The sequence below is a fragment of the Panthera leo genome, chromosome B1 (assembly GCF_018350215.1).
Source record: "Panthera leo isolate Ple1 chromosome B1, P.leo_Ple1_pat1.1, whole genome shotgun sequence".
Classification (NCBI taxonomy): domain Eukaryota; kingdom Metazoa; phylum Chordata; class Mammalia; order Carnivora; family Felidae; genus Panthera; species Panthera leo.
Genome location: NC_056682.1, coordinates 82,876,507 through 82,900,506, shown reverse-complemented (window position 1 = coordinate 82,900,506; position 24,000 = coordinate 82,876,507). Strand labels below are relative to the sequence as shown.

The window sequence follows — 24,000 nt, the reverse complement described above, 5'->3', positions numbered from 1 at the left end:
TCCTTCGTGTGTGGAATTTAACATAATTAACCAGTTAGCTGAAACCTTAATTCTTGAAAAGCATGTCTCCTCCATTCACTGATGGAATACTTGACAGGGGGATGCAAAAATGAATAAAACCTTGTGCAGTGCAAGTAATAATTTACTGTAATATGCATATTTGTTATCAAATAGAATACAATGTGCTTAAAATCTGTACTGGATGGATGCACTAAGACCCTTAGGCTGTGTTGAGAGCCTAAGGTAGTGTACAAAACAGTGGTTACTTGCAACATTTCTTAATGAGAAAAGAATGTATTTTTTGTTAAGTATTTGGTGGTTGAGGAACAATACAACCCACCACCTCTTCCTTGATTACTCATGTTTCTCACTCAGAAGGCAGCGTGCACAGTTTGCTTACTTTTAGCATGTAAATTTGGAGGCAATGTACCGAAGTAGAAGAAATTTAGAAATGACTGATACAGCTAACATGGGAAGACAAAAAAAAAAAAAAAAAAAAAAAAAAAAATCACACTAACGGACAATTTTCCTGAGAAAACAAACAAGATGTCACTTGGGATAACCATAACGTCAACACTACAGTGTCATGCCATAAGCGGAGGCAGTACAAGTGTTAAAGTCAGCACAGGCCTCCAGGTTTCAACAGACGCCGCAAAACCTGGGCAAGTTTTCAGGGGGTGACACCGACCCCCGGCCAGGCCCAGAAGACAGGGCAGATGAGGACAGCCGTTAGGAACTGCGTTCGCGTCACGCCAGGGAACCGACGCACAAAGCTACGTCCCCAAGCTCTCCCTCGGGGCCCCGCCCACTCCTCGTCCTAGAGCCCGCGGGGGCCAAGAGAGGGCGTGGCCAAGGGTGAGGCGAGAAGACCGCGCAAGCGCACTCAGAACCGAGTCAATTAGCCAACTATTAATCTCGCGAGGGTTGAAAGTCGGTGGCGTAGGTAGTTGTCCTGGATGCTGGCGTGATAGATGATTTCTACCAGAGGAAGAAAAGGAGGCGGCGAAGCTAGTTCCTCGCGTCGGTCTCTTTCGCTTTCCTTTCCCCTTACCCAACCCTCCGCCCTCCCGTAAATTAACCCGCCTTCCCTGACCTCGGTGACCCAGGTGGCCCCGCCCACTCTCGTCGACGTGATTCCCGCCGTGAGGTAAGCGCCGGTCGAATCCCGAGCCCCGCGGAAGAGGAGGAAGACGAGACCGGGAGGCTGCTGGGCAGGGCTTAGGCTCTTAGCTGAGCCGCGGCGCAGGGGCGCATTCGGGTGGTCCTCTCGCACTTCCGTCAGCTCGTTGCGACGTAGCCACCCAGGCCTAGGCCTCCTCATCTCTGCCGGGCCTCTGGCAGCAGCGGGTGACGCAGACGGAACATCATGTCGTCCGCGGCCGAGCCTCCGCCACCCCCGCCTCCCGAGAGCGCGCCTTCCAAGCCAGCAGCCTCGGCCGCCGGCAGCGTGAGCAACAGCAGCAACAAAGGCGGCCCCGAGGGTGTCGCGGCCCAGGCGGCTCCCTCTGCGGCCAGCTCCGGCCCCGCGGACTCCGAGATGGAGGTGAGGGTGGCTTGTGGCGCGGGGAGAGCGTGCAGGGGGGCGAGGAGCTGGTTCCCTCGCCCAGATTTTAGTGCTCAGACGCAGAGCAGTACTCCACCCCTTCGGCACTCAAACTCGGCCTCAGACCCTTTGGAACCGGAATGATTCTTTCACCCTTGCGCCCTTGTGCTTAACCTACCCACGCCGACTCCTATGGATTTCTGGCATTTCACATTTACATTACTTGTCTCTTTAGCGAACCTTGCCAAATCCTCGAACCCTTTTATTAAACAGATGTTAGTGATTACTGAGGCAGAGAGGGATCTACCCGTTTTTGTTTTTTTGGGTTTTTTTTTTTTTTCTCCCCCGGTGGACTCCCATAATTCCCTGGCCCATCCGATTCTTGGTTTTAGTTTCCACTAAACTTGCGGGATGGGCGAGGGAGATGCCCCTTAGTAGTCAGGGAAGGATGCACCGGGTGGGGAAGGCATTTAAAAGCTGCGCATCCGAGGATTCAGGCCTCCTTTTCTTAATCCCAGTCCTTGTGGGGGCGGTATCTGTTCTGGGCAGAAACAATGGCTAGAGCTGGATGGCCGAGTGCGCAGTGGGGATAAGCGGGGCGCAGCTGCTCCTGTGAAGGGAACGGAGGCTCCTCCCAAGCACTGTTCCTTTGGGAGAGAAGCGACCGAGGTAGCAGCAGCCGTCGTGGACGCCCATTTAATTTTGAGTCGGGGGATGGATGGGAGGATGGATGAATTGATGAATCTGGCGCGGTTAGCTTTCAGTCCAGCGCAATTCCTCTTTTGAGGCCTTGGCCTTTTTTATTCACTTATTTTTTTTATTTTTTGAACATTAGTACCGCTCGCTGCCGAGCCTGCTTTAAGGACTGGGGTTGGCCAGGGTATGGTGACAGTGCTGCGGGGGTGGAAAGTTTGGGGAGTTGCCAGGCGGGTCTCTTGGGTATGCTCCAAGACTGTGCGATGTCTGGGAACAAAGTGATTGCTTGCTCCTTCCAAATTTTATTCCTGGCCTTCGATCGGTTTTGAGATATTTTAAAGTCGTAGCCCAAAGATTTCTGGGATTTTTCCATCCTTAAGATACAAGGGGTGAAGGTAATACCGCTCTAAAAAAAAATGATCTTTTATGCAGTATTAACAAATCAGTAAATGGAAGTGCAGTTTACCATTGAAGCGGTTTTGGCACAGCAGAGTTCTATTTGGGCACCCAAGGTCTAATCTAGAGTGAAGTAACATGTTAATAGTTTATGAGCGAACTTTTAGTGGTGAGGGTAGGTTTTGGTGCAATAGAACATTGATATCCTGTACTTTCAAGTGATTTTAGATCTGTTTCAAATTCCTCACTAGTGTTGCCTTACTTTTCTTACTTAAGGTTTAAAGTGGTTCTTCGGATTACTAGGGCTGTTTAACTTGGATTCCAGCTCCATGGTGTGGGGGTTTGAAGATCCGTCACACTGAAAAGCAGTTGTGTGTAAATGGACAATTCTCTGCACAGTGCTGTCCATAGTTTCTATAAGCTTCTCAAAAGAGTCTCCATTCAAATTTTGGAATAACAACCAATGTCTCACTAGAGATGTTATTTAAATATCAGAAAGAGTAATAAAGCCTAATTTGGCTTTTATTTGCTGTTTTTAAACTAAAATGGAATTTAAGTATGGACATTCGTGTTTGATAACCAGTACCAAATGAAGTCCAGGGTATTTTTATTTGCTCTATGAGGAAATTAGTCTTCTGATAAGTAGAACCTGTGGTAGAACCCAGGTCTGGCTCTGAAACTGATCCATTTCCCACATATTTTACTCTCATATTTTTTCAAGAAGGATGTTTGACAATTTCATTTCTTGAAGAATGACAGTTATTTTAACCTTCTCAGTACAGGAACATCAGTAATTTCATCTTTCATAAGTTTCTTCAGTGACTAATTTTAGCCTGGATTTTTTTTTTTCTCTGCATGTTATAGTGTGATTAAAAAAATTTTTTAAGTAAATGTACTTTCAGTCTTTTCTGAACTGAATTTGTAAGTCATTGAGGTTCCCTGGTAAAAAACAGATTTGAGCAAAAATATGTAATATATTTGGCAGTCTTAAATGCCTTTTTCTTGTTTGAAAGTAGAATTTAAGGTGGGTGTTTTTCAAAATTAGAAAACAAATGAAATCTTGCATTCACGAATTTTTTTTGACAAGGCTGATCTTCCCAGAAATGTTAGCTTTCACATGTATTCAGTAAAGTTTTCATTTTTGCTTGGATACTGATAAGTCAAGGGAGTAATTCCAGTTTTTGTTTATTATGATGTTTTTGGCGTTGTAGATTAAGCCTATCTTTGCCTTTTTTCGCTATTGACTAGACTGATTGATAGATAGGTACACTAAATGCCGACAGACTAGGCAGATAGACACACTGTGTATGTGTGTCATGTGACCTCAAGAGTCTTGGAGTCCAAATCCCTTTTTTTTTTTTTTTTTTTTTTTTTTTTTTTTTTTTTAACTATGGAAGAAATAATGACTACTGTTGGAAACCACATTTTATTTTTTTAGGGTGTATTTGGCCTTTCATGACATCCAATACTATTTTGTGAAGTAGGCTTACAGGTGGCTTTATCCTTTTTACTTGTGGAAACCAGAGATTTGTGATGAGCTTAAGTTACGGTTACACAGGTACGTAAAACTCTTAGCAATGAAGTTAGACTACAATTTAGGTCATTTGACCTCTTTACTACTCTACCATCTCCAGCCCTCCCAATTTTTTAATCACAGGTAGCTTTATTATAATACATAGTACCAAGCCCAGATTTGTACATTTTTAATGAAAATTATTCTTTTACCAACTATTCTTAGTTGCTGTTTTGATAGGTGAGTGGAACTTTGCAGTATAGTTGTTGCTGTTTTTTGTTTGTGGCATTTTGAATGTCAGGGTGAATAAATTCACAAGATAGGATATTTACTACCAATTTAGGAATCAGATTGTTAGAGTATTTGATTTAGGATGCATGAAATTTTTTTATATTTTTCCAGAAGATGGAAATCAGCATGACTAATGATGCTGTATTTCAAGTTTATAGTTACATACAAGCAAGGTAGATACTGCAGTTTTATAATTAAAAAGGAACATGATTTCTTCATAGTATATACTATTTAATTTGGTTTCATAATTATTGAGTAAAAAAATAGACAGATTTGTTGAAAGTTACTCTTTTATTCTAGGATGATGTAGATAATAGTCTTGTGTTGTATAAATCTTGGCCAGTAGCCATGTAGTTTACATATTTGGGTTAAATAGGTTGTTTTCATCATGGCGTTTAATTTCATCAAGATATCCTATCAGGTTAGGTAACAGCCATTTGAGTAACTAGCAAGTTTGCAGTAGAAATGTATTACTTAGAATGTGTTTTCAGCAGAAATTAGTTTAATAATGATGTGTTGACTATTTTTGAAGAACAATCCATGATTTTTCTTTCCTACCAGGAAGTATTTGATGATGCATCTCCTGGAAAGCAAAAAGAAATCCAAGAACCAGATCCCACTTACGAAGAAAAAATGGTATGCTCTAGGTATATGAATAGAGTCTATAATTACTTAAATTAAGTAACTGAATGGACCAAATTTCTGCATTTAATTTTTATAGTTGAGGTACAGATATTCAGTTGAAGTGTGTGTAACATAGGATACTGTAACTTTTGTTGTTTGCATACGTAAAGTACTTCTATACAAATATAGAAGTACTACATAAACGCACAAAATAATATCATATACATATTTGGGTTATTTTATCTACCTTTATTTTATGATTTAGTATCAGAGAGTGGGGAGAGTAAAAGACCAGAGAAGTAGTTATTCAAGATGTGTGTATTCTGCATCTATTTACCATTGTACTCTAACATTTCTTCTTGAACAGTTCGATCCTTGTCATTGGTTTTTTCTTTTCTTTTCTTTTCTTTTCTTTTCTTTTCTTTTCTTTTCTTTTCTTTTCTTTTTTAAGGTTTTATATCTAGGTAATCTCTGCGTCCAATGTGGGGCTTGAACTCACAACCCCAAGATCAGGTGTCAAATGCTGTATTAACTGAGCCAGTCAGGTGACCTCATCATTGGTTTTCTTTAAACTGAATTCTTCTCAATATTTACCTCTAGCCCAGATGCTTCCAACCATTGTATTTTCATTTTTTGTTGGACATTTAAGTCCCTTTGGTACCTCTTACTTAGGAATATCCAAAATTGAATTTATTCTGTGCCTCACACATATACTTAGTGTTACCTCAATCAATGACAGTTCCTCTTAATATATACCCAAGCTGTCTATAGCAGTACTTCATAATTTTAATAATCTTGCAAGTTAAACATCATAAATACTTCTCTTTTTCCCTTATTGCCCTAATTCATTTTCTTCTGTTGCATGGGTTATTTCGTTGGCTTCTGTATTTGCTTCCTTTCTTATGATCAGGCCTCTTCCAGATCTCTTCATACATTTTTCCAAGTTTTTCAGTCTCCTAATCGTTTCCTTTTTCAACATCATGGTCTTGACTAACATTTTCTTTTTTTAATCAAGCTCCCCTGTCATCTGCTAGCTCCTAACTATAGGTAAGTAAGTCTCAGTATCCACGCTTTATTCTTGAACCAAGGATACTGAATACTACTTGAGAAAACTGAATAATAGTGCTGATTGGTACCAGAATAAATTTATGGTTTTTACTCTCAGGCTTTCGGTATTTATTGCTCAACAATCCCATTTAGCCATTTTAAAACTTTACTTACTATTCTGGTTAAACTTTCTATTCCATTTCTGCCACAGCCTTATTTTCAGTCTTCCTCCACAAAGAATTACAGGCTTTTCTTCAGTTTATTTCCTATTTCCAAACATGTATGGCCTCTGCTACCCTGTGTCATTTCCTTTTGTTTCAGAGAGATAAACTGGTTTAAAGCTATTGATTTTAATAATCCATTTGATTTTATGATTCATGTCCTTCAGGTTCCTAATCTTACTCTATTTTTACTTTTTAAGGATCTGTTTTTTCCCTTTAAGATCTCACATCATTTTATGTTAATATTTTCATTCACAACCAAGGTCTTGGCCTGTTTTTCCCTCAATGTTTGCCATAATTATTCTGTAAATGCTGTTCTGAACTCCTCCTTGGTTCTTTGCAACTAGTTTATAATCCTACTACCACTTGAATAAATGAGTAGTGAGAATTTTGAAGTCGTTGATCATGTGTAGAACTATGGTGAAGTCTGTACTTAATTCCTTAAGGCTGTAGTTTCAAAACTTGATCATGCAGATCAAGTTTTGGATATTTTTGCTCTGATGGGTTGTGAAGCACTTTGAAAATCTTAAGACATCTAGAGCCATTAAAGGTTTTTGAGCATTAGAGATATGTGATAAGATCTAAGAATGGGGGTGGAGGGGACCCTCTTCTCTGTTGAAACATCATGTCTTAGGACTTTTCTGGTCATCCCCATTAAAATTTTAGTGCCATTCCCAGTTCCTTTTATCCTGCTTTATTTTCCAAGCATTTACCTTCTGACCATCTTAAATTATGCCTTATGTTTATTTTTGATACTGGAATTTGATGAACAAATGTGCCTTTTCTGGCAGATACACAAAAGTAGTTGCTGAATTGAAAAGCTATTTAAGAAGATAATGTTGACTGAAAACTTTGGAAGAAGTGAAGAATACTTAGTGATTTTTAAATACTGCAGAATAGCACTTCCCTTAAAATGTCTAGCTCTGACCTATCTGAATTAATTTCCATAGCTTAATTTATCTTGATTCCAAATATAATTACAATAAGTGAATAGATTTTTTTCAGCCCCAACATCTACTAGTTGCTTGCCTTTTTTATTATATACATATAAAGAAATGAAATACTGTAAAATACGTATATTATCAGTACTTTAAAATAATTTTTAATCTTCATAGGGTACCTGGGTGGCTCCGTCAGTTAAACATCTGACTCTTGATTTCGGCTCAGGTCATGATCTCATGGTTTGTGAGATCGAACCCCACGTTGGGCTCTAGGCTGACAGTGCAGAGTCTGGTGGGGATTCTCGGTCTCCTCTATCTCTCTCTGCCCCCTCCCCCCTTGCATGCTCTCTTGTGCATGCTCTCTCTCTCTCTCAAAATAAGTAAGCTTAAAATTATAAAATAGTTTGTAATTTTCAAAAACAAAAAACTGAAGCTTGTCTTCTATAGGAAATTATCATGGAGAGAAGTATGCTGATTTCAGTGATCTTAAGTTTTTTTGGTTGAAATTCTTCCATTCTCTTAGTGTGGTAATAGAGAAGATTTCAAATGGCAGATGTTAGAAATGAAAGGAAGAAATAGTATTAATAACTGCATTGGGTTAATGAGTATTTCATGAACTTAATAGTTTTTGTTTTAAAGTAAGCTCTGTGCCCAGCCAGCATAGGGCTCGAACTCATGACCCTGAGATTAAGAGTCTCGTGCTCTACTGACTGAGCCAGTCAGGAGCACCTTAAACATTTTCTTTCTTTCTTTGTTTCTTTTTTAATGTTTTATTTATTTTTGAGAGAGAGACAGAGCATGGATGGAGGAGGGGCAGAGAGAGAAGGAGACACAGAATTGGAAGCAGGCTCCAGACTCTGAGCTGTCAGCACAGAGCCCGACGTGGGGCTCGAACTCACGAACCGTGAGATTATGACCTGAGTCGAAGTCAGGTGCTCAACCGACTGAGCCACCCAGGCGCCCCTGGTCAGGAGCACCTTAATAGATGTATTTCAACCTGATGCCTTTTTAAAATTTGGCACAGCTTAACTGATGAATGACCAACACATTTTTTTCCATTTCTGAATAAATTCACTTCTTTAAAAACTGTTTTAATTTTTTAATGTTTTTTGGTCAACCAAATTGCTATATAATTGACACACAACAGTTTTAATTTTAAGTTAATGAGGTTTGGCAAATTTATGCAATTAGTTAGCCACCTTATAGTCATGATGTAGGACATTTTTATTATCCCGCCCAAAATGAGCTCTTGTCCTTATCCCCTTGAACACTCCAGATGAGCTTTCTATCTCTAGCTATAATTTCGTGTAAGTAAAGTCATAGTACACAGTCTGTGTTTGTCTTCTTTCACTTAGTATAATGGTTTTTTGTGTGTGTGTGTGTATATATATATATATGTATGTATAAGGTATAATGCTTTTGAAACTCATCTATGTTGTTGCATGTCTCAGTAGTTCCTTTTTGCTGAGTTTATCGTATAGGGGAATGTTGAAGCTTTGATTTCTGAAGTTGTATTAATATTCTGATAAAATGTGTCTTAAAAACTTTTTGCAGCAAACCGACCGAGCAAATAGATTTGAGTATTTATTAAAGCAGACAGAACTGTTTGCACATTTCATTCAGCCTGCTGCTCAGAAGACTCCAACCTCACCTTTGAAGATGAAACCAGGGCGCCCACGAATAAAAAAGGATGAGAAACAAAACTTGCTATCAGTTGGCGAGTGAGTAATAGTTTGTATTTCATAGTTGAAACAAACTTATTTTTGATAATCTTTATTAGAAACATTAAAATCACTTCATTAAGAATTTACTTCATTAAGAAAATTGTTTTAGGGCTGTTACTTATTTGGCCCTAGTTGTTGGCTTGATAAGATGTAGCCATACGTGTATAAATAATTAAGAATAATGCATAATGCCTTAGCTGTTACAGCATTATACTGTTTATGGAATTCAGATGTCATCCATTCCTTGGAGAGAAAACAAATGCAGAGTGTAAGCAACCTGTTTAACATCCCTTAGAAGTAATTAGAATAGTCCAAGCTTGACTTTCGGTCTGATTTGGGATAGGCCCTAGTCATAATCCTCAAACATGCATCAAGTGGATTGCTTTTGTCTGAAGTCTGTGCTTGTGTATGGAATATAGTGATGATTTATAACACAGCAGTTTGTTTAAAATTTTTTATTATACTTAGTTGTCCTTCTGTAAATGAAAGTGCCAGATTGTATCCTGCTCTTAGGTGGTGGTTTACAATGTGTAAAATACCTCTTAACATGTTTGGTTTATAAATACTGCCTTGGAATTTTTGTGCTGGTTGGATAATTAGGAAGTTTAATTAGTAATAACTAATAGATTTAATATTAATAGATTTAGGGCAATCTCAGTTCTCTGGAATGACCATGTAATTCCCAAGGTGAAAAATGAAAAATAATCAGTAAATACACTTAAAAGAGGAAATTACAAACTCACCAGTAACGTTAAGTTTACCACACAATTTACAGAAACATGGAAGTGTGAGCTATATCTTGAAGGGATTATGGTCAAAAAGCATAAGCATAATACCTTAATTTTACTTGGATATTCCAGTCATCTAATCTATCTTCTTACCCATTGTGTGTAATCAGAGTGCTTTTGTTTTAATACTTACGAAACTTTATAAGAGACCCTTGTACTTCAGGTGTATTTAAATTGTTCTGACTTGAGAAGTTTCAGCTATTTAAATAGCATCAGATGTCGTGCTCTGGAAATGTGAACTACTTATAATGGGTATTTTATAGTGTAGTTAATATGTCATGGAAAGAAACACTTGTATTAAGATTATATAACATAAAGGTATTCTATAGTAAATATATAATATATTGTTTAGCTTGGTCTTACTAGTGTTATTGGGGACAAGGAGTCTTAGCACATTTCTTCTTTAACCTTTAGACCATCTTAAATGGAAATTTAGCTTATGTGAACTAATTAGGGTGATGGTACTGTCCTTAAGTATAAGGATGTGTGTGTGTGTGTGTGTGTGTGTGTGTGTGTGTGTGTGTGTGTGTATTTATTTATTTATTTTAATCCATCATCCACAGTTATGTTCAGTTAACCTTCAATTTGAAGTAATAAGCACATTCCAGCCTTTATCTTCAGTTTTATGACCATAATAATCAATCATCTTAATAGCCTGTGAGGAGATTTTATTTAAAAAAAAAAAAATAAGAAAAGAAAGTTAAAGTTCTTTCCTAGTTGGAAGTGCCTGGATGGCTCAGTCAGTTAAGCATCTGACTCTTGATTTTGGCTCACGTCGTGATCTTACGAACCAGTTCCTGAGATCGATGCAGTGCCCTGTGTTGACAGCAGAGCCTGCTTGGGATTCTCTCTCTCGCTCTCTCTGCCCCTCCCCTTTCTCTCTCTCAAAATAAATAAACGTTTAAAAAAAAAAAGTTCTTTCCTAGTTTAGAGAATAAATTGGAATTGAGGGTAGATCTTTGTATTAAGATTTATAGGGCTAAAAGGAGGAGAAGTATGAAAAATAACTAAGACATTCTACTTTGAAGCACATGAAACAAGAATATTCTTGCATATATTTACTGCCTTGGTCTGAGTTTCTGAAGAATTCTTCTGAGAAGGCTAATTATCCTCTTCTTTCAAGCATGTAGTTTTGGTACAGATCAAACTAGCACTTAGATTTAGAAGTTACAAGAGTGCATAATCTACTGTTTTCTAACTTAAATGAAAATATTTGTTGGAAGTATGAAGGTTCAAAATTGGAAGCTTCAGAATTGGAGAATTGAAGTACTTCTAACCTGAGCCCTTTAGAGATTAAGAAATTTGGCAATATTAAAACTGCAGAAAATCAGTTTTTAAGGGGCTGTATCCAGTTCTCTTGGGATGTAGAATCTGGGCATCTGTAATAGGCTTTGAGTAGTTCTGATGAAATCTTGGATGAAGAGTCATTGCTTAAGCACTAAATTTCTGTTCTGCATATTCTGCAGCTTTTGCTGAAAGTTGTAGATTTAAGTATATTTATTTTTAATAGCATAGTTGACATACAATGTTACATTACTTTCAGGTGTGCAACAGTGATTCCACAACTCTATACATTATGCTATATTATTATCACAGTGAAAGTCACAGTTATATTTTTAATTTTTATTTTTGAGTATAGTTGACATACAGTTGACATTAGTTTTGGGTGTACAGCTTAATGATTGGACAGATTTATACATTATGCTGTGTTCCCCATAAGTATAGTTACCATCGGTTCCATTGCATCACTGTTATAATATTATTGATTGTGTTCCTGTGCTCTGCTTTTTCTTTCTGTGACCTACTCACAGCATAACTGGAGGTCTATATGTCTCTCCCATTCACCCATTTTGTCCAGTGCCCCACCCTTTTTTCCTCTGCCAACTCAGTTCTCTGTATTTACAGTTCTGATTTTGCTTTTTGTTTGTTTATTTATTTATTTTTTTAGGTTTCATTTATGAGTGAAGTCATATGGTATTTGTCTTTCTCAGTCATATTTCACTTAACATAATACTCTCTAGGTCCAACCATATTGTCTCAGATGGCACAATCTTATCCTTTTGAAAGTTGTAGTTTTTAAAATGTGATTTCTGGAGCTTTTTTTTTTTTTTTTCTTTTTCCTGGTGGAAATACTTTAAAATATAACTTCAAATTACAAATTATGAAATTTTTCTGACTGCGTAGTTCCTTGAAATGAGATTATCACATTACTTCAGGTGTTACACTGTTGTAATAATTGCATTATATATATTTAGAAAGCCATGTAAAATATTTCAGGTTTAAATTTACTAATATCTATTGTTCCACTTTTCTGGTCTTAATGTAAATGCCTCTTAAAAATTATTGTGGAATCTTGGTCAGCCACTTGACTATTATGTTGAAATAGTAGCTGGTAGTTAAAACTAAAGTGCTAATCAGTTGATTTTATCATGAACTTGACAGCTACCGACATCGTAGAACTGAGCAAGAGGAGGATGAAGAACTATTAACCGAAAGCTCTAAAGCAACCAATGTTTGCACTAGATTTGAAGACTCTCCATCATGTATGTTATACACATTTATAACTACTTGATTTTTTCCAGAATCCCCTTTGAAACATTCTTTGGTTAATGTTTTGGATTTGTTTTGACTGTAATTTATAAAGGGAATTTTTAGTAATCTTTTGAAATTTATTGAACATGAAATAAATTTCAGATTTTTTTTGGATGGGAGTGGTAGCATATTAATAGCGATGCTGTATTTCAAAGGGGCATAAAATGCCATTGTGTTTGTTGTTGCCTGAATGTATGTGTAAAACTAGGAATGGATTTTGCCTTGTTTTTGCCCCAGATAAGAAAACTTAATGTGTAAAGAAAAGCACTTCATGAACACTTTGGTTAACTGATCTCAGGATTTTGTATTAAGTTAGTTTTAAATTTTTTTCTGAAACATTTGTTTTTTAATGGTTTTCCTAAAGAAAACCTGGTTAACCAGATGTAAGTTTTACATATATATAATTTTGTCTGGTGGCATGTTTGTCTTTACTGAAGCCTGATAGTTTTTTGGGTTTTTTTGTTTTTTTTTCCTGATCTCCTTTCTCTTACTACTGGATAACTTGTTTGTGTGGTCATAATGGTTGTTAACCAACAGCAAAACTTTATAAAGGTCACTATAGGACCTACAGTTTGGACTTGTTATTTAAATTAACTGTAATTTTAACTCTTAGCAAGTTGAACTTCAGACAAGACAGGATCTGGTTAGAAATTCAGCGATCTGTTTAAAGTACGTATTTTCAGGGGTTTTTTTGGGCTGTGGAATACCCAGTTTCCATTTCTTTTCATGAAGTTAGAAACTAGAGCCAGGTGTTTCGTCCAAAGGGAGAAGGAAATTTGAATTATTTGGGTTGTTTCTTTCTCACATTTCTACGTTGTAGCTAGTTTTCCCAGAAAGCAGTGGTTTTTGAAAGACGATAGGGTATAGATGTGCATATTTTAAAAAACATCTGGTGATTATGATGTATATACTTAGTAATTTTTCTGGGGTGGGAAATGTGTAGTATTCCCCAGAAGAGATATTGTCTCTTTTGAGCCTGTTAAAAAAGTAACTTATAAAAGGTAAAGGAAAAACAATTTCTGTATATCTTGTCTCATTTCCCCTTTGTTAGGAGGAAAACTAAATCCCCAGAGAATGTCTGGGTTTTCATGGAAGGTGAAAACACTTGGTTTAAAAACATTTGTGATAACATTAAAAGAAGGATATAAAGAGCAAAGAGAGTCTCTAGTACCAATATATATTGGTAACGTAAGAACTGAGTGATTGGGGTAGGTAATCTGATGCTTTACAGTCATGTTTTTTGCACTTGGTTATTCTCCTTATCCGTCCGCTCCTTCTCGGCTCCAGATCACAGTGGTTGTTTCTAATGACTTGCAAATGGAAGACAGGAAAGTCACAGAGCAAACCTGTGCAAGTCCAAGTTAAACCCAAGTATCAGATGAAAGGGACAGCCTTTCTTTATTTCTTGTGTCTTTAAAACGTGCATTGTGTTTTCTTTCTTATTCTCAGATGTAAAATGGGGTAAACTGAGAGATTATCAGGTCCGAGGATTGAATTGGCTCATTTCTTTGTATGAGAATGGCATCAATGGTATCCTTGCAGATGAAATGGTATGTGTTTCATAGTTTTTTAGAAGGCCATATTTTTGTAATTGAAAATCCTTTGTACCATGAAATTTATACAAGTTAAGACAGTAGAACATAATTTTTGTTGATTACAATCTAGAACTGTTAGCAAACTAAACTCTGTCAGACTTGCTTTAGCTGCAGAAGCAGAATCTATACTTCAGTTGTGAGAAATTATTATTTATAAAAGTGTAATAAATTTAAAAGTAATACATTTTGAGAAACATGTTTTTGACAGACTTTTATAATAAAATGTTTTGGCTGTTTCCCTCCACTTCTGTAAAACACAAGTGAGGGTCATTGATTTCTCATCAATGAATATTTTCTCAGTGTGGCAGCTTGTGTAATTCTGTCTCAAAACATTTACCTCATTTACTACTTATTAGTTATGTAGTGAAACGTTTCAAAATTTCTATGCAGCGATAGTGCTAAAACACTTAATTGCATGGAGTCAAAAGAAATGGGTCTTACTTCTAGCCCCGCTATGCGACTTTGGGAAAGTCACTTAAACTTCTGGGCCTTATGGGCATGGTAGTAGTACCTCCTTATAGACCTCTGAAGATTAAAAAACAACACTGCTGAACTTGACACATACCATGTGCTTGCAATTTGTTAGTTATTGCAAACACAGCTTTGCTTTTGAATATTTTTGTATGTCAGGAAATACAAATATGGATGTCTACTTTGTTTTTGTTTTTCATTGCTTTGTGGTTACTCTTTCAGGGCTTGGGAAAGACTCTTCAAACAATTTCTCTTCTTGGGTACATGAAACACTATAGAAACATTCCTGGTCCTCATATGGTTTTGGTTCCTAAGTCTACATTACACAACTGGATGAGTGAATTCAAGAGATGGGTACCAACACTTAGATCTGTTTGCTTGATAGGAGATAAAGAACAAAGAGTAAGCTTTTCATGTTCCTTTACATATTTGATACTAAAACAATTTGAGTTTAGGTTTAGGGGAGGGGGGTAACTAGAAGAGGATAAGAGAAGGAGTCCAATAGTAAACTTGGGTCTTCACAAATATTCATAATTTACAGATGTCATATTATCTTGGTGGTCAAGAATCCTACTGGGGAAAAGGAGTTGTAGACACTATGATGCCATATGAATATAGTTTCTTTTATTTTGAGATTGGTTGTATAAAATCAAAGGGCATGTTCTCATTCTAGAAGCAAAATCCTTGTTTAAAGAAGTTTTGAGTTTGAGAAGTGGTTGGAAATTTGAGGAGCCAGATTTTGTTTAGATTGATATGCATAATGGTAATTAATAGTCACGGTATTTTTTAAAGATGGATTGAGCCAATCACAGTATTTTGATTAGCTGGTGTGGTATTTATTGAAATAAGTTAAAATGTTGGTTAGTTGAAATTTTTTGGAAGGAAATAATGATACTTTTGAGAATATAAAGTTCAGATTTTAAAGTGTACTATGTTAAAAGTAAATGTACTTAATTTTGTTTCCTCTTCATTTAGCAATCAGTGATGATTCTAGATTTCTGTTTCTCCTTGTATAGATATTTTGGGTATTTTAAGTTACCAAATTGCTTTTTATGTTTTGGAGCCCAATTTAAACCACTTCTTGCTTTACTTTCTTGTAAAATAAGACTTACAATAGCAAAGCCTTAATAGATTGTAAATATGAAAGGAGTGAAAATGGTTACTGCAAACCATCCTTGAGTCTTCACTTTATGGCACAAACCGTACACTCCTTTGCCTAAACCTGTCTCTCCTAAGAATTTTAGCACCTGTTGGAAATGAAAAAAGACATTTAAGAGTTACTTAGTTTATTGAATTTTGCACTGATCAATTTGTCAATTATTTTACTAAATGGCTCTGACACTTAAAAATGATTAGTGAAAATGATTAATGAAGTTAGTTTGAGCCATTTCTGGATGTTTGCATACTATAGGTAACTATCTCTTTTTAATATTTCTACCCTCTTTTATGTATTAGATTACTTGTCATCAATAAATTTAATGTATAGTTTATTTCTGCCTGATGTAATTTTTTTCTCTTGCTGCACAGGCTGCTTTTGTCAGAGATGTTTTATTACCAGGAGAATGGGATGTATGTGTAACATCTTATGAAATGCTTATAAAAGAGAAGTCAGTTTTCAAAAAATTTAATTGGAGATACTTAGTTATAGATGAAGCTCACAGGATCAAAAATGAAAAATCCAAGGTAATTTAGTATTTGGAAATGAAAATCATTTGTACCTTCATTTAGAATTTGATCAATATGTAGAATCTTCTAATGATGAATTTGGTTCTTTTAGTTGTCAGAGATAGTGAGGGAATTCAAGACTACAAATCGACTATTATTAACTGGAACACCTCTTCAAAACAACTTGCACGAGCTCTGGTCACTTCTTAATTTTTTGTTGCCAGATGTCTTTAATTCAGCAGACGTAAGTATGTCTTACCGTTTGGTTGGAATGTTAGTGTTTTTGTTTAGTGCTATACATTTTTATAATAAAATTGACCTTTCAGCCCTGCTTGAGATAATTGTTAATTTTTCATCTTTTATATGGCCTGGTATAACCTACCAAATTTTTTCTATGCCTCCTGAGAGTTACTTGTTTGTGTCTTTGGGTTTCTTTCTTTTTTTTTTTTTTTAACTTCTTTTTTTAAAGTTTATTTATTTTTGAGGGAGGGAGGGAGAGAGAGAGAACACGAGCTGGGGAAGGGCAGAGGGAGAGAGGGAGACACAGAATCTGGAACAGACTCCAGGCTCCCAACTGTCAGCACAGAGCCCTACGTGGGGCTCAAACACACAAACAGTGACATCATGACTTGAGCTGAAGTCTCATGCTCAACCAACTGAGCCACCCAGACAAATATCATTTTACAAACCTTTGTTTTCCCCCTCTGGAATATCATAGATTCATATACCAAACAGGTAGTCACGGCCTGAATTTCAGCGGCTGTCGGTGGACTGCCTGTGTTCTTAAGTACTGCTCAGGTTATACCCCAGTTGAATTTGTGAGCTTCACATTGCTTGTGTTTTAAGTCCCATAAATGTACTCTTCCCAAGATTGTCTTCAAATTCGGTAAAACCTGTCTAGCCATCTTTTTTTATGGTCTGACAAACATTGAACCTAAACGTTACCTTTTAATAGATTATTTGCACTCATAAAAATGGTTAGGTACTCAAACTGTTGGCTGTACCTAAGAATATAATATGTATATTGAAAGTCTATGCCGTTTGTAATTTCATTGTTTTGCTGAACCAGAGTTCATTTGTTCATTTTTTAACTTTGTTTCCATGGCTGGAGAGAGCAAGAGATACAGAGCAGAGATACAGAGATACAGAGAGCGTGCGCGCTAGTGTGTGCGTGCGTGCGTGTGTGTGTGTGTGGCTTTGAAGAACTCAATTAAGTTCCAAAAGGGGTAATTTTGGATTGTTGTGTTAAGGATCATTTTAAAAGAATAGAGAAATTTGTGTTCTTGGAAGACATTTAACTCAGAAAAATACTTTAGTTCTGCTTTTATGTATTTAGACGCTTTTGTTTGAGATCATTTCTTTTTCTTAGTGCATTGATACTTTTGTTTAGCAATAAGTTAAAGTTTTCTTGTAGTTAACACCGTTAATTCTAAGATTATGCTTACTAACAGAGCACAAATATATACCAGATATGCTAAAGAGGTAAGAATATGGAAATGTTACCCTTTTTCAGATCCTACCCAAATACTAATGAAATGTTGGTAATTTAAATTAATTTAGTTAAAATTGACTATTGCTCTGCAAACTTTGTGTTTGAGTAGTCTGAGTAGCCTTAGAGAACAAACTAAAGTGATTTTAATTTTTAAGCTTTTCTAAAGAAAGATATTTTTCAAGAATATTAATTCTCTAATTCTACAGAATTTCTTTTCCAACTATTGTTTTTTTCATTGTGAAACTTGTCATCTTTGTTTTTGAGAAAATTGTTTAGGAAGTAATCTGATTCTCAAAGTAGTTCTAAAATTAATTGCTAACAGTGACACGTGAAATGTATGGGATTGAACCAAATGATTTTTTGCAATCTACAACTCAAATACTCAACTAATTCTAGAAATCATTGTTATCTCTAGCATAAATAGTTTATTTGTAGTTAATACTGGTAGTTAATATTTCTGATCTTAATATATTTTTGGTTTGTTAATCTAGGACTTTGATTCATGGTTTGATACAAACAATTGCCTTGGGGATCAAAAGCTAGTTGAGAGGCTTCATATGGTAAGTATTTTGGAATAAGGTTAAATAGAGCATATTTCTAATGGGAAACATGAGTAGAGAGGTTTAAATTAGTGGATTATTTTTCTGTTAACAAACAAAACATAGTGACCAGAATCAGATTTATTTGTTTTTATTTTTATTTTTTTTTAAGTTTATTTCTTTATTTTTGAGAGAGAAAGAGACACCCAGTGGGGCTAGGGCAGAGAGAGAGGGAGAGAGAAAGAATCTCAAGCAGGCTGTGCACCCACAGCACAGAGCCCAGTGCGGGCTCAATCTCACAAATCGTGAGATCATGACCTGAGCTGAAATCAAGAGTTGGTTGCTTAACCAGGTGAGCCGCCCAGGTGCACTGCAGAATCAGATCTATTTGAATCCTATCACTTAACCATTTGATCTTACAGTAAGGGGGAGCAGGGTGAGGTATGGTGCTTTTAATGTTAGAACCTAGGATGAAATCCTAATTTAATAAATGCAAAAGTAATCTGAATTTAAGACATGTGGTTCTTTACCTTTGGGTAAAGGGGGTCAGTCTTTTGTTTTTAAATCCATTGACTGTATAAGCAACTGCTAATAGTGCATTGTGAGCAGAGTTGGTAATTTTTTGTTTTGATATGTAGCTTTGTTTCTTCTTCATGAAGGTTCACAAGTGAAAGTTGGTAGGTAATTTCTCAAATAGAACCCAGATTAAGATAGCGTGTCGAGCAGAATAAAGCCAGACCTTGTAAACATGGCATACAAGGCCTTTCATGACCTAACTCATGGGTTCTCAACTCATATTGACATTTTGGTCTAGATAGTTTTAGGTGGTTTTCCTGTTTAACAGCAGTTTTGACACTTCCACCCACTATATGCCAATAGCATGTCCCTATTTGTGACAACCAAACGTGTTGCTGGGCATTGTAGGTGCCCCCTGGCGGGGTGTGGGCAGCTCTCCTCCCCAACCCCCATGATTTAACTTTTCTGACATTCTCTAACTTCTGTTACACTTCTTACATCAATTTAATTTGTTAAAATTCCTGACCCCACTGTCAGTTTTCTGTAAACATTGTGCTAATGGCAGTTTCTTTGTCTTTGCCTATCCTTTCTGCTACATCTAGTGTCCCCTTTCCTACTCTCCCCCTCTTTCCCTACCTAGTCCAGCACTCAGTGGTAATGTCGCCTTTTCCACTGAATACCCAGGACAAGGCCAGCCTAGAAATTTCTTTGTATCCCATCTTTAATAATCATGGCATTCTAACTAGAATAGGACTTTGCATAGAGTTTTGAAATGTTTAATCTACAAATGTTTTTCCTGCTGTGCATTGTAAACAAAGTCAGGAAACATGTCTTACATTTGTATCTCCAGCACAGTGCCTCATTCATAGTGGATATTTGAACAGAGGAATAATTAAGTTTATGAATGTTCAAATACTTGTTTCTATATAAATTAATTATGTGTTTTAAAATTCTCGTGTACTGAAATTTAATTATATTAAGTATTTAAAGGTGATAATCTCCTAGATCTCTTTGTTTCAATTTAGGTGGCATTTAAGCATGTAAGCACCCAATTTAGATTTACTTACTAGGAGTGTGGGGTATATATGTAGATTTTGCTTTAATAAATAGGTACATGTACATAAAGCAAACTAAAACAATCCACATAACAGAACCATCCACTTTTGGCATCTCTATTTTGTTCAGAGTAGTATGAAGATGCTTATCAAGTTGGGGCCTGGTAGCTACCTTTCTGTACTCTGTCTTGAAGTTCCCACTGTAGTTCCTGTGGTCTCATGATGAAAGAGGATATTCAGAGTCAGCATAGGTATACTTAGAAGTGAGATTTTTCTTACTGGATGTATTAGTTACCTATTATTGCAAAATACTCCTAACATCCCCCCCCCCCCAAAAAAAACCCTTAATAGTACATATTTTAGTAACTCCAGAATTTATGGGTTGGCTGAGTGGTTTCTTTGCTGGTTTTACCTGGATTTGTCCAGCTGCGTTTACCTGGACAATTCTAGAAAAGGGCCAGTGGGGCTGAAGGTCTTCACTAACATGTCTGGCAGTTGGTGCTGGCTGTCAGCTAAGACTATACTAGCTTCCTTACATGATGATATTAGAGAAGTGTTGCTGATTCTCACCAGTTTTTAATTTGTTACATTTTTATAGGCTAGTATAAATAGAACATAGGAAGATAAAAATAAAAAATCTTTAGTTTTGTAGATGTTTTAAATTTCATGAAAATGAACTACATACAATATAACATGGGTAGGTTTACAAACATGCTGAATAAAAGAAATGAGATAAAATGTATAAAAATACAGATATATTGTATATATGTGGGTAAAGTTAAAAATAACAGGCAAAACTAATCTAGGATGTTAAAATAATAAGAATATTGTTTACCCTTGGGGACAAAAAAGAATAGTGACTGGGATGGTTGTAAGAGGGATTTCTGCAGTATTCTATTTTTATCTAGGTGGTAGTTGGTTACATGGGTGTGTTTACTTGATTAAAATTTATTCAATTGTATAGTCATGATTTGTGTACTTTATGTATGGTCTACTTCTGTAAAAAATAGGGTAGTAAAATTTTTTTACTAAGTTTTTATTTTAATGGTATAGTATAGTGTACCATACAGTGTTATATTAGTTTTAGGTGTACAGTATAGTGATCCAACAATTCAGTACATCACCAGTGCTTATCATAAGTGCACTTCTTAATCCCCATCATCTATTTCACCCATCTGCCCACCCACCAAAAGGGTGGTAAACTTAAAAACTGTAACCATAAAAACATTTAAATGTGAGCGTAGCTTTAAGTACTGTTGGACAAACTACCTGCAAGTACAGTAGTCCTTGCCCCTTGCCCCGTCCCGTCCCTCCCCCTCCTTCCCCACCACCTCTTGTCTGCAGGTGATATGTTCCAAGATTCCCAGTGGATGCCTGAAACCACAGATAGTACCAAACCCCATACGTATGGGTTTTTTTTATACATACATACCTGTGATAGTTCAATTCATAAATTAGTCAAGGTAAGAGATTAACAGCAGTAATTATAAAATAGGATAATCGTAAATATTCTGTAACATAAGTTGTATAAATATGGTCTCTCAAAATACCTTACTGTACTGTTGTGATAAGATGATAAAAATGCCTACATGATGAGATGAAGTGAAATGAAGGACATTAGGCATTGTGCTATAGGGTTAGGCTACTGCTGACCTTATGATATGTTAGGAGGAGGATCATCTGCTTCCAGACTGTGGTTAATACACAGATAAGGGAGTACTATGACTGGTTTTAAACCTGAAAGTCAGTGACTATTGAAAGCATCAATACTTAAATGTTTTCAGTATTTTGTGACAATTTGGCAAGTATATATTCATTGTATGTGTTGAATAAGTAATGATCTTGTATTACCCTTGAGGAATTTGGTAATAAGAAATTACGTATTTAGAAGGGAGAAGTCCTAAAAAATAGATAAATTTCCATGTAATAAACAATCTTGAGATCCTGAAATAATAAGGTCATCTCCATTTCTTTTTGATCTGAAAGGTTTTGCGTCCATTCCTCCTTCGTCGAATTAAAGCTGATGTTGAAAAGAGTTTGCCTCCAAAGAAGGAAGTAAAAATCTATGTGGGTCTCAGCAAAATGCAAAGGGAATGGTATGTGTTCTTAGACATTTTGAAATCACTATTGATTCTTCACTAACTTTTGTTTGTACCTTGTTTTCCTAATTGTGTCTTCAAGGAATTCCTGTTTGCTCTCTGAACTCAGACCGAAGAGTTTTCTGGTCATATGACTTAGGACTTGCTAATCAAACTTATAATACAAAGAGTTGAAACTAGTAGCTGACAGAATCAGAGTGGGAGGTTCATGAATCCAAGGATTAAACTTCGCATTTAACTAAACAGGGGTATATATATAAACTCTTCTACTTGGATTTTTTAAAAAGAAACTGATGGCACAGATGTAGACATATAGTTAACTTGGTGGTTCACAAATACTGGATTGTGGATTAGTGCTAATCTCTGATGAAGTTGGAGATTGTAGAGATAGAAAATTCAGGTGCTTTCTTTTAATTTGTAAAGCTACATATGTTTAATTTATAAGACTCCATTCTGAGTTGATGTGTTATTTTAGGCAGGATAAAATGGCCTTTTGTGAATTTATGGTGGTAATACATGGTAGCTATTTTTAAACATCTCTCTAGGGCGTAATAAAAATGTTGAAAACCTTGTAAGTTTTCTCTTTTCTTAGGTTTTATGTGTGTATGAAATCCAAAAGGCTATAAACCACTAACTTAATATTAAAAACAATTTTTTTTATAGATAGGTCACCATGAATCTACAAGGTGAAGTGGCTGTAAAAAAAAAAAAAAGACATTATTATCTTAGCATATATTAACATAAGTATAGTGTTCAAAGGAGGGAAATAAACAGCGCCCTTTTCTTTACTGGTTACAGTATATTTCAAGTGTATTTAATTCTGTACTTGATAAGTATTTGCAAAGGGCTGGAGTTGTTGATAAAAGGACAGAAAAGATAGAATGTAAGAAATGGGCACATTATCTGGGAAAGAGGTAACTACTGTGGAAGGTAGTCCATCCTAAATGTCCTCAAAACTTTTGGAAGGCTTTTATAAGGTTCAAAGCTATTAGGCTTTGTCTTTTGTGGCTCTAAAATAACTACAACATTGAGTCCATGTTAAAGGAAGAGAAGTCTTTTTTTAAGTTAAAAACTTTGGTGAACTTTGTATCAGTCAGAAATGTGATGGAAAGGTCTATCATGAATATTTTCTGCCTCGTAATTGGAATTGTTAAGCATAGATGGCTTTAGGTTATTGAAATTATTTTGTTCAGAGGATTCAAGGTCTTGAAACTTTGGTATTTAGACAGATTACTCTTACCTGCAGGATGTTTAAGTTCTTGATACGCATTCAAGGCTTTTTACAATCCATATATGGCTATAGCTTTACTGCCCTCATATCTCCTTCTCCCCCCCATGTACTTCTGTTTATATTTAAATCACATTGTATTCATTTTTTTCTCATCATCATGCCTTACCCTAACATGATTCTTTCCACCTCCCCAGATCCTCACATTCTTACCCAAATTCTACACTAGCTACATTGAATAGTGGTACTCTTCCATTAGGAAAAGACTACGAATTAAAATTACATTTAAAGCTTAAGTGTTAGTTTTGATTAGTTAATGTTGTGTCATACTGCTTTCTTTTAATTCATCCCAAGGAGACACACTGTTTTGGATCTCAAGGCCCAAAGCCTAAGTGAACATTGGAACAGTGGGGGCAATAAAGAAAAACAAGAAAAAAGAAAGATGTTATAATAGATGGTAAACTCCTAACCACATCTTAGAAGTTGATTGGTTCTTTACAGATATTTTTGGGTTGAGGTGGGGGAGGGAATTAAGTATCTAAAGTAACAGGGACTGGTCAGGGAAAACTTGAGCCCTTTTAAAATGTTTTTCTTCTCAATAGGTATACTCGGATATTAATGAAGGATATAGATATACTAAACTCTGCAGGGAAGATGGACAAAATGAGGTTATTGAACATTCTGATGCAGTTGAGGAAATGCTGTAATCATCCATATCTCTTTGATGGAGCTGAACCTGGTCCACCTTATACAACAGATATGCATCTAGTTACCAACAGTGGCAAAATGGTGGTGTTAGACAAGCTGCTCCCTAAATTAAAAGAACAAGGTATCTATGTTCTTAGTATCAAATTGAGAAGTGATGAAAACTGTTTTAAAATTTCTAATGTAAAATGAGGGACCACTACAATTTGAAATTACTAATCTGGTACTTGCAAAGTTGAAGTGTGGGACATTTACAAAT

At 36.1% G+C, this 24,000-nt stretch overlaps 1 protein-coding gene across 2 annotated transcripts in view; it reads left to right on the top strand.

The window, feature by feature from the left end:
- The first annotated feature begins 920 nt into the window (after positions 1-920).
- The window catches only part of SMARCA5 (SWI/SNF related, matrix associated, actin dependent regulator of chromatin, subfamily a, member 5), a 38,463-nt gene continuing 15,383 nt past the window's right edge, over positions 921-24,000 (top strand). Inside the window, exons 1-11 of one of the 2 annotated variants that reach the window (XM_042935404.1) lie at positions 921-1,543; positions 5,001-5,075; positions 8,827-8,993; positions 12,227-12,327; positions 13,826-13,926; positions 14,665-14,844; positions 15,970-16,125; positions 16,220-16,351; positions 18,091-18,159; positions 21,696-21,805; positions 23,639-23,865. In XM_042935404.1, the coding sequence (XP_042791338.1) occupies positions 1,367-1,543; positions 5,001-5,075; positions 8,827-8,993; positions 12,227-12,327; positions 13,826-13,926; positions 14,665-14,844; positions 15,970-16,125; positions 16,220-16,351; positions 18,091-18,159; positions 21,696-21,805; positions 23,639-23,865 (1,495 nt within the window). In that variant the 5' untranslated portion in view covers positions 921-1,366. Of the gene's footprint in view, positions 1,544-5,000; positions 5,076-8,826; positions 8,994-12,226; positions 12,328-12,917; positions 13,046-13,825; positions 13,927-14,664; positions 14,845-15,969; positions 16,126-16,219; positions 16,352-18,090; positions 18,160-21,695; positions 21,806-23,638; positions 23,866-24,000 lie in introns of those variants that run through there. The other variant, XM_042935406.1, reaches the window with a different exon arrangement.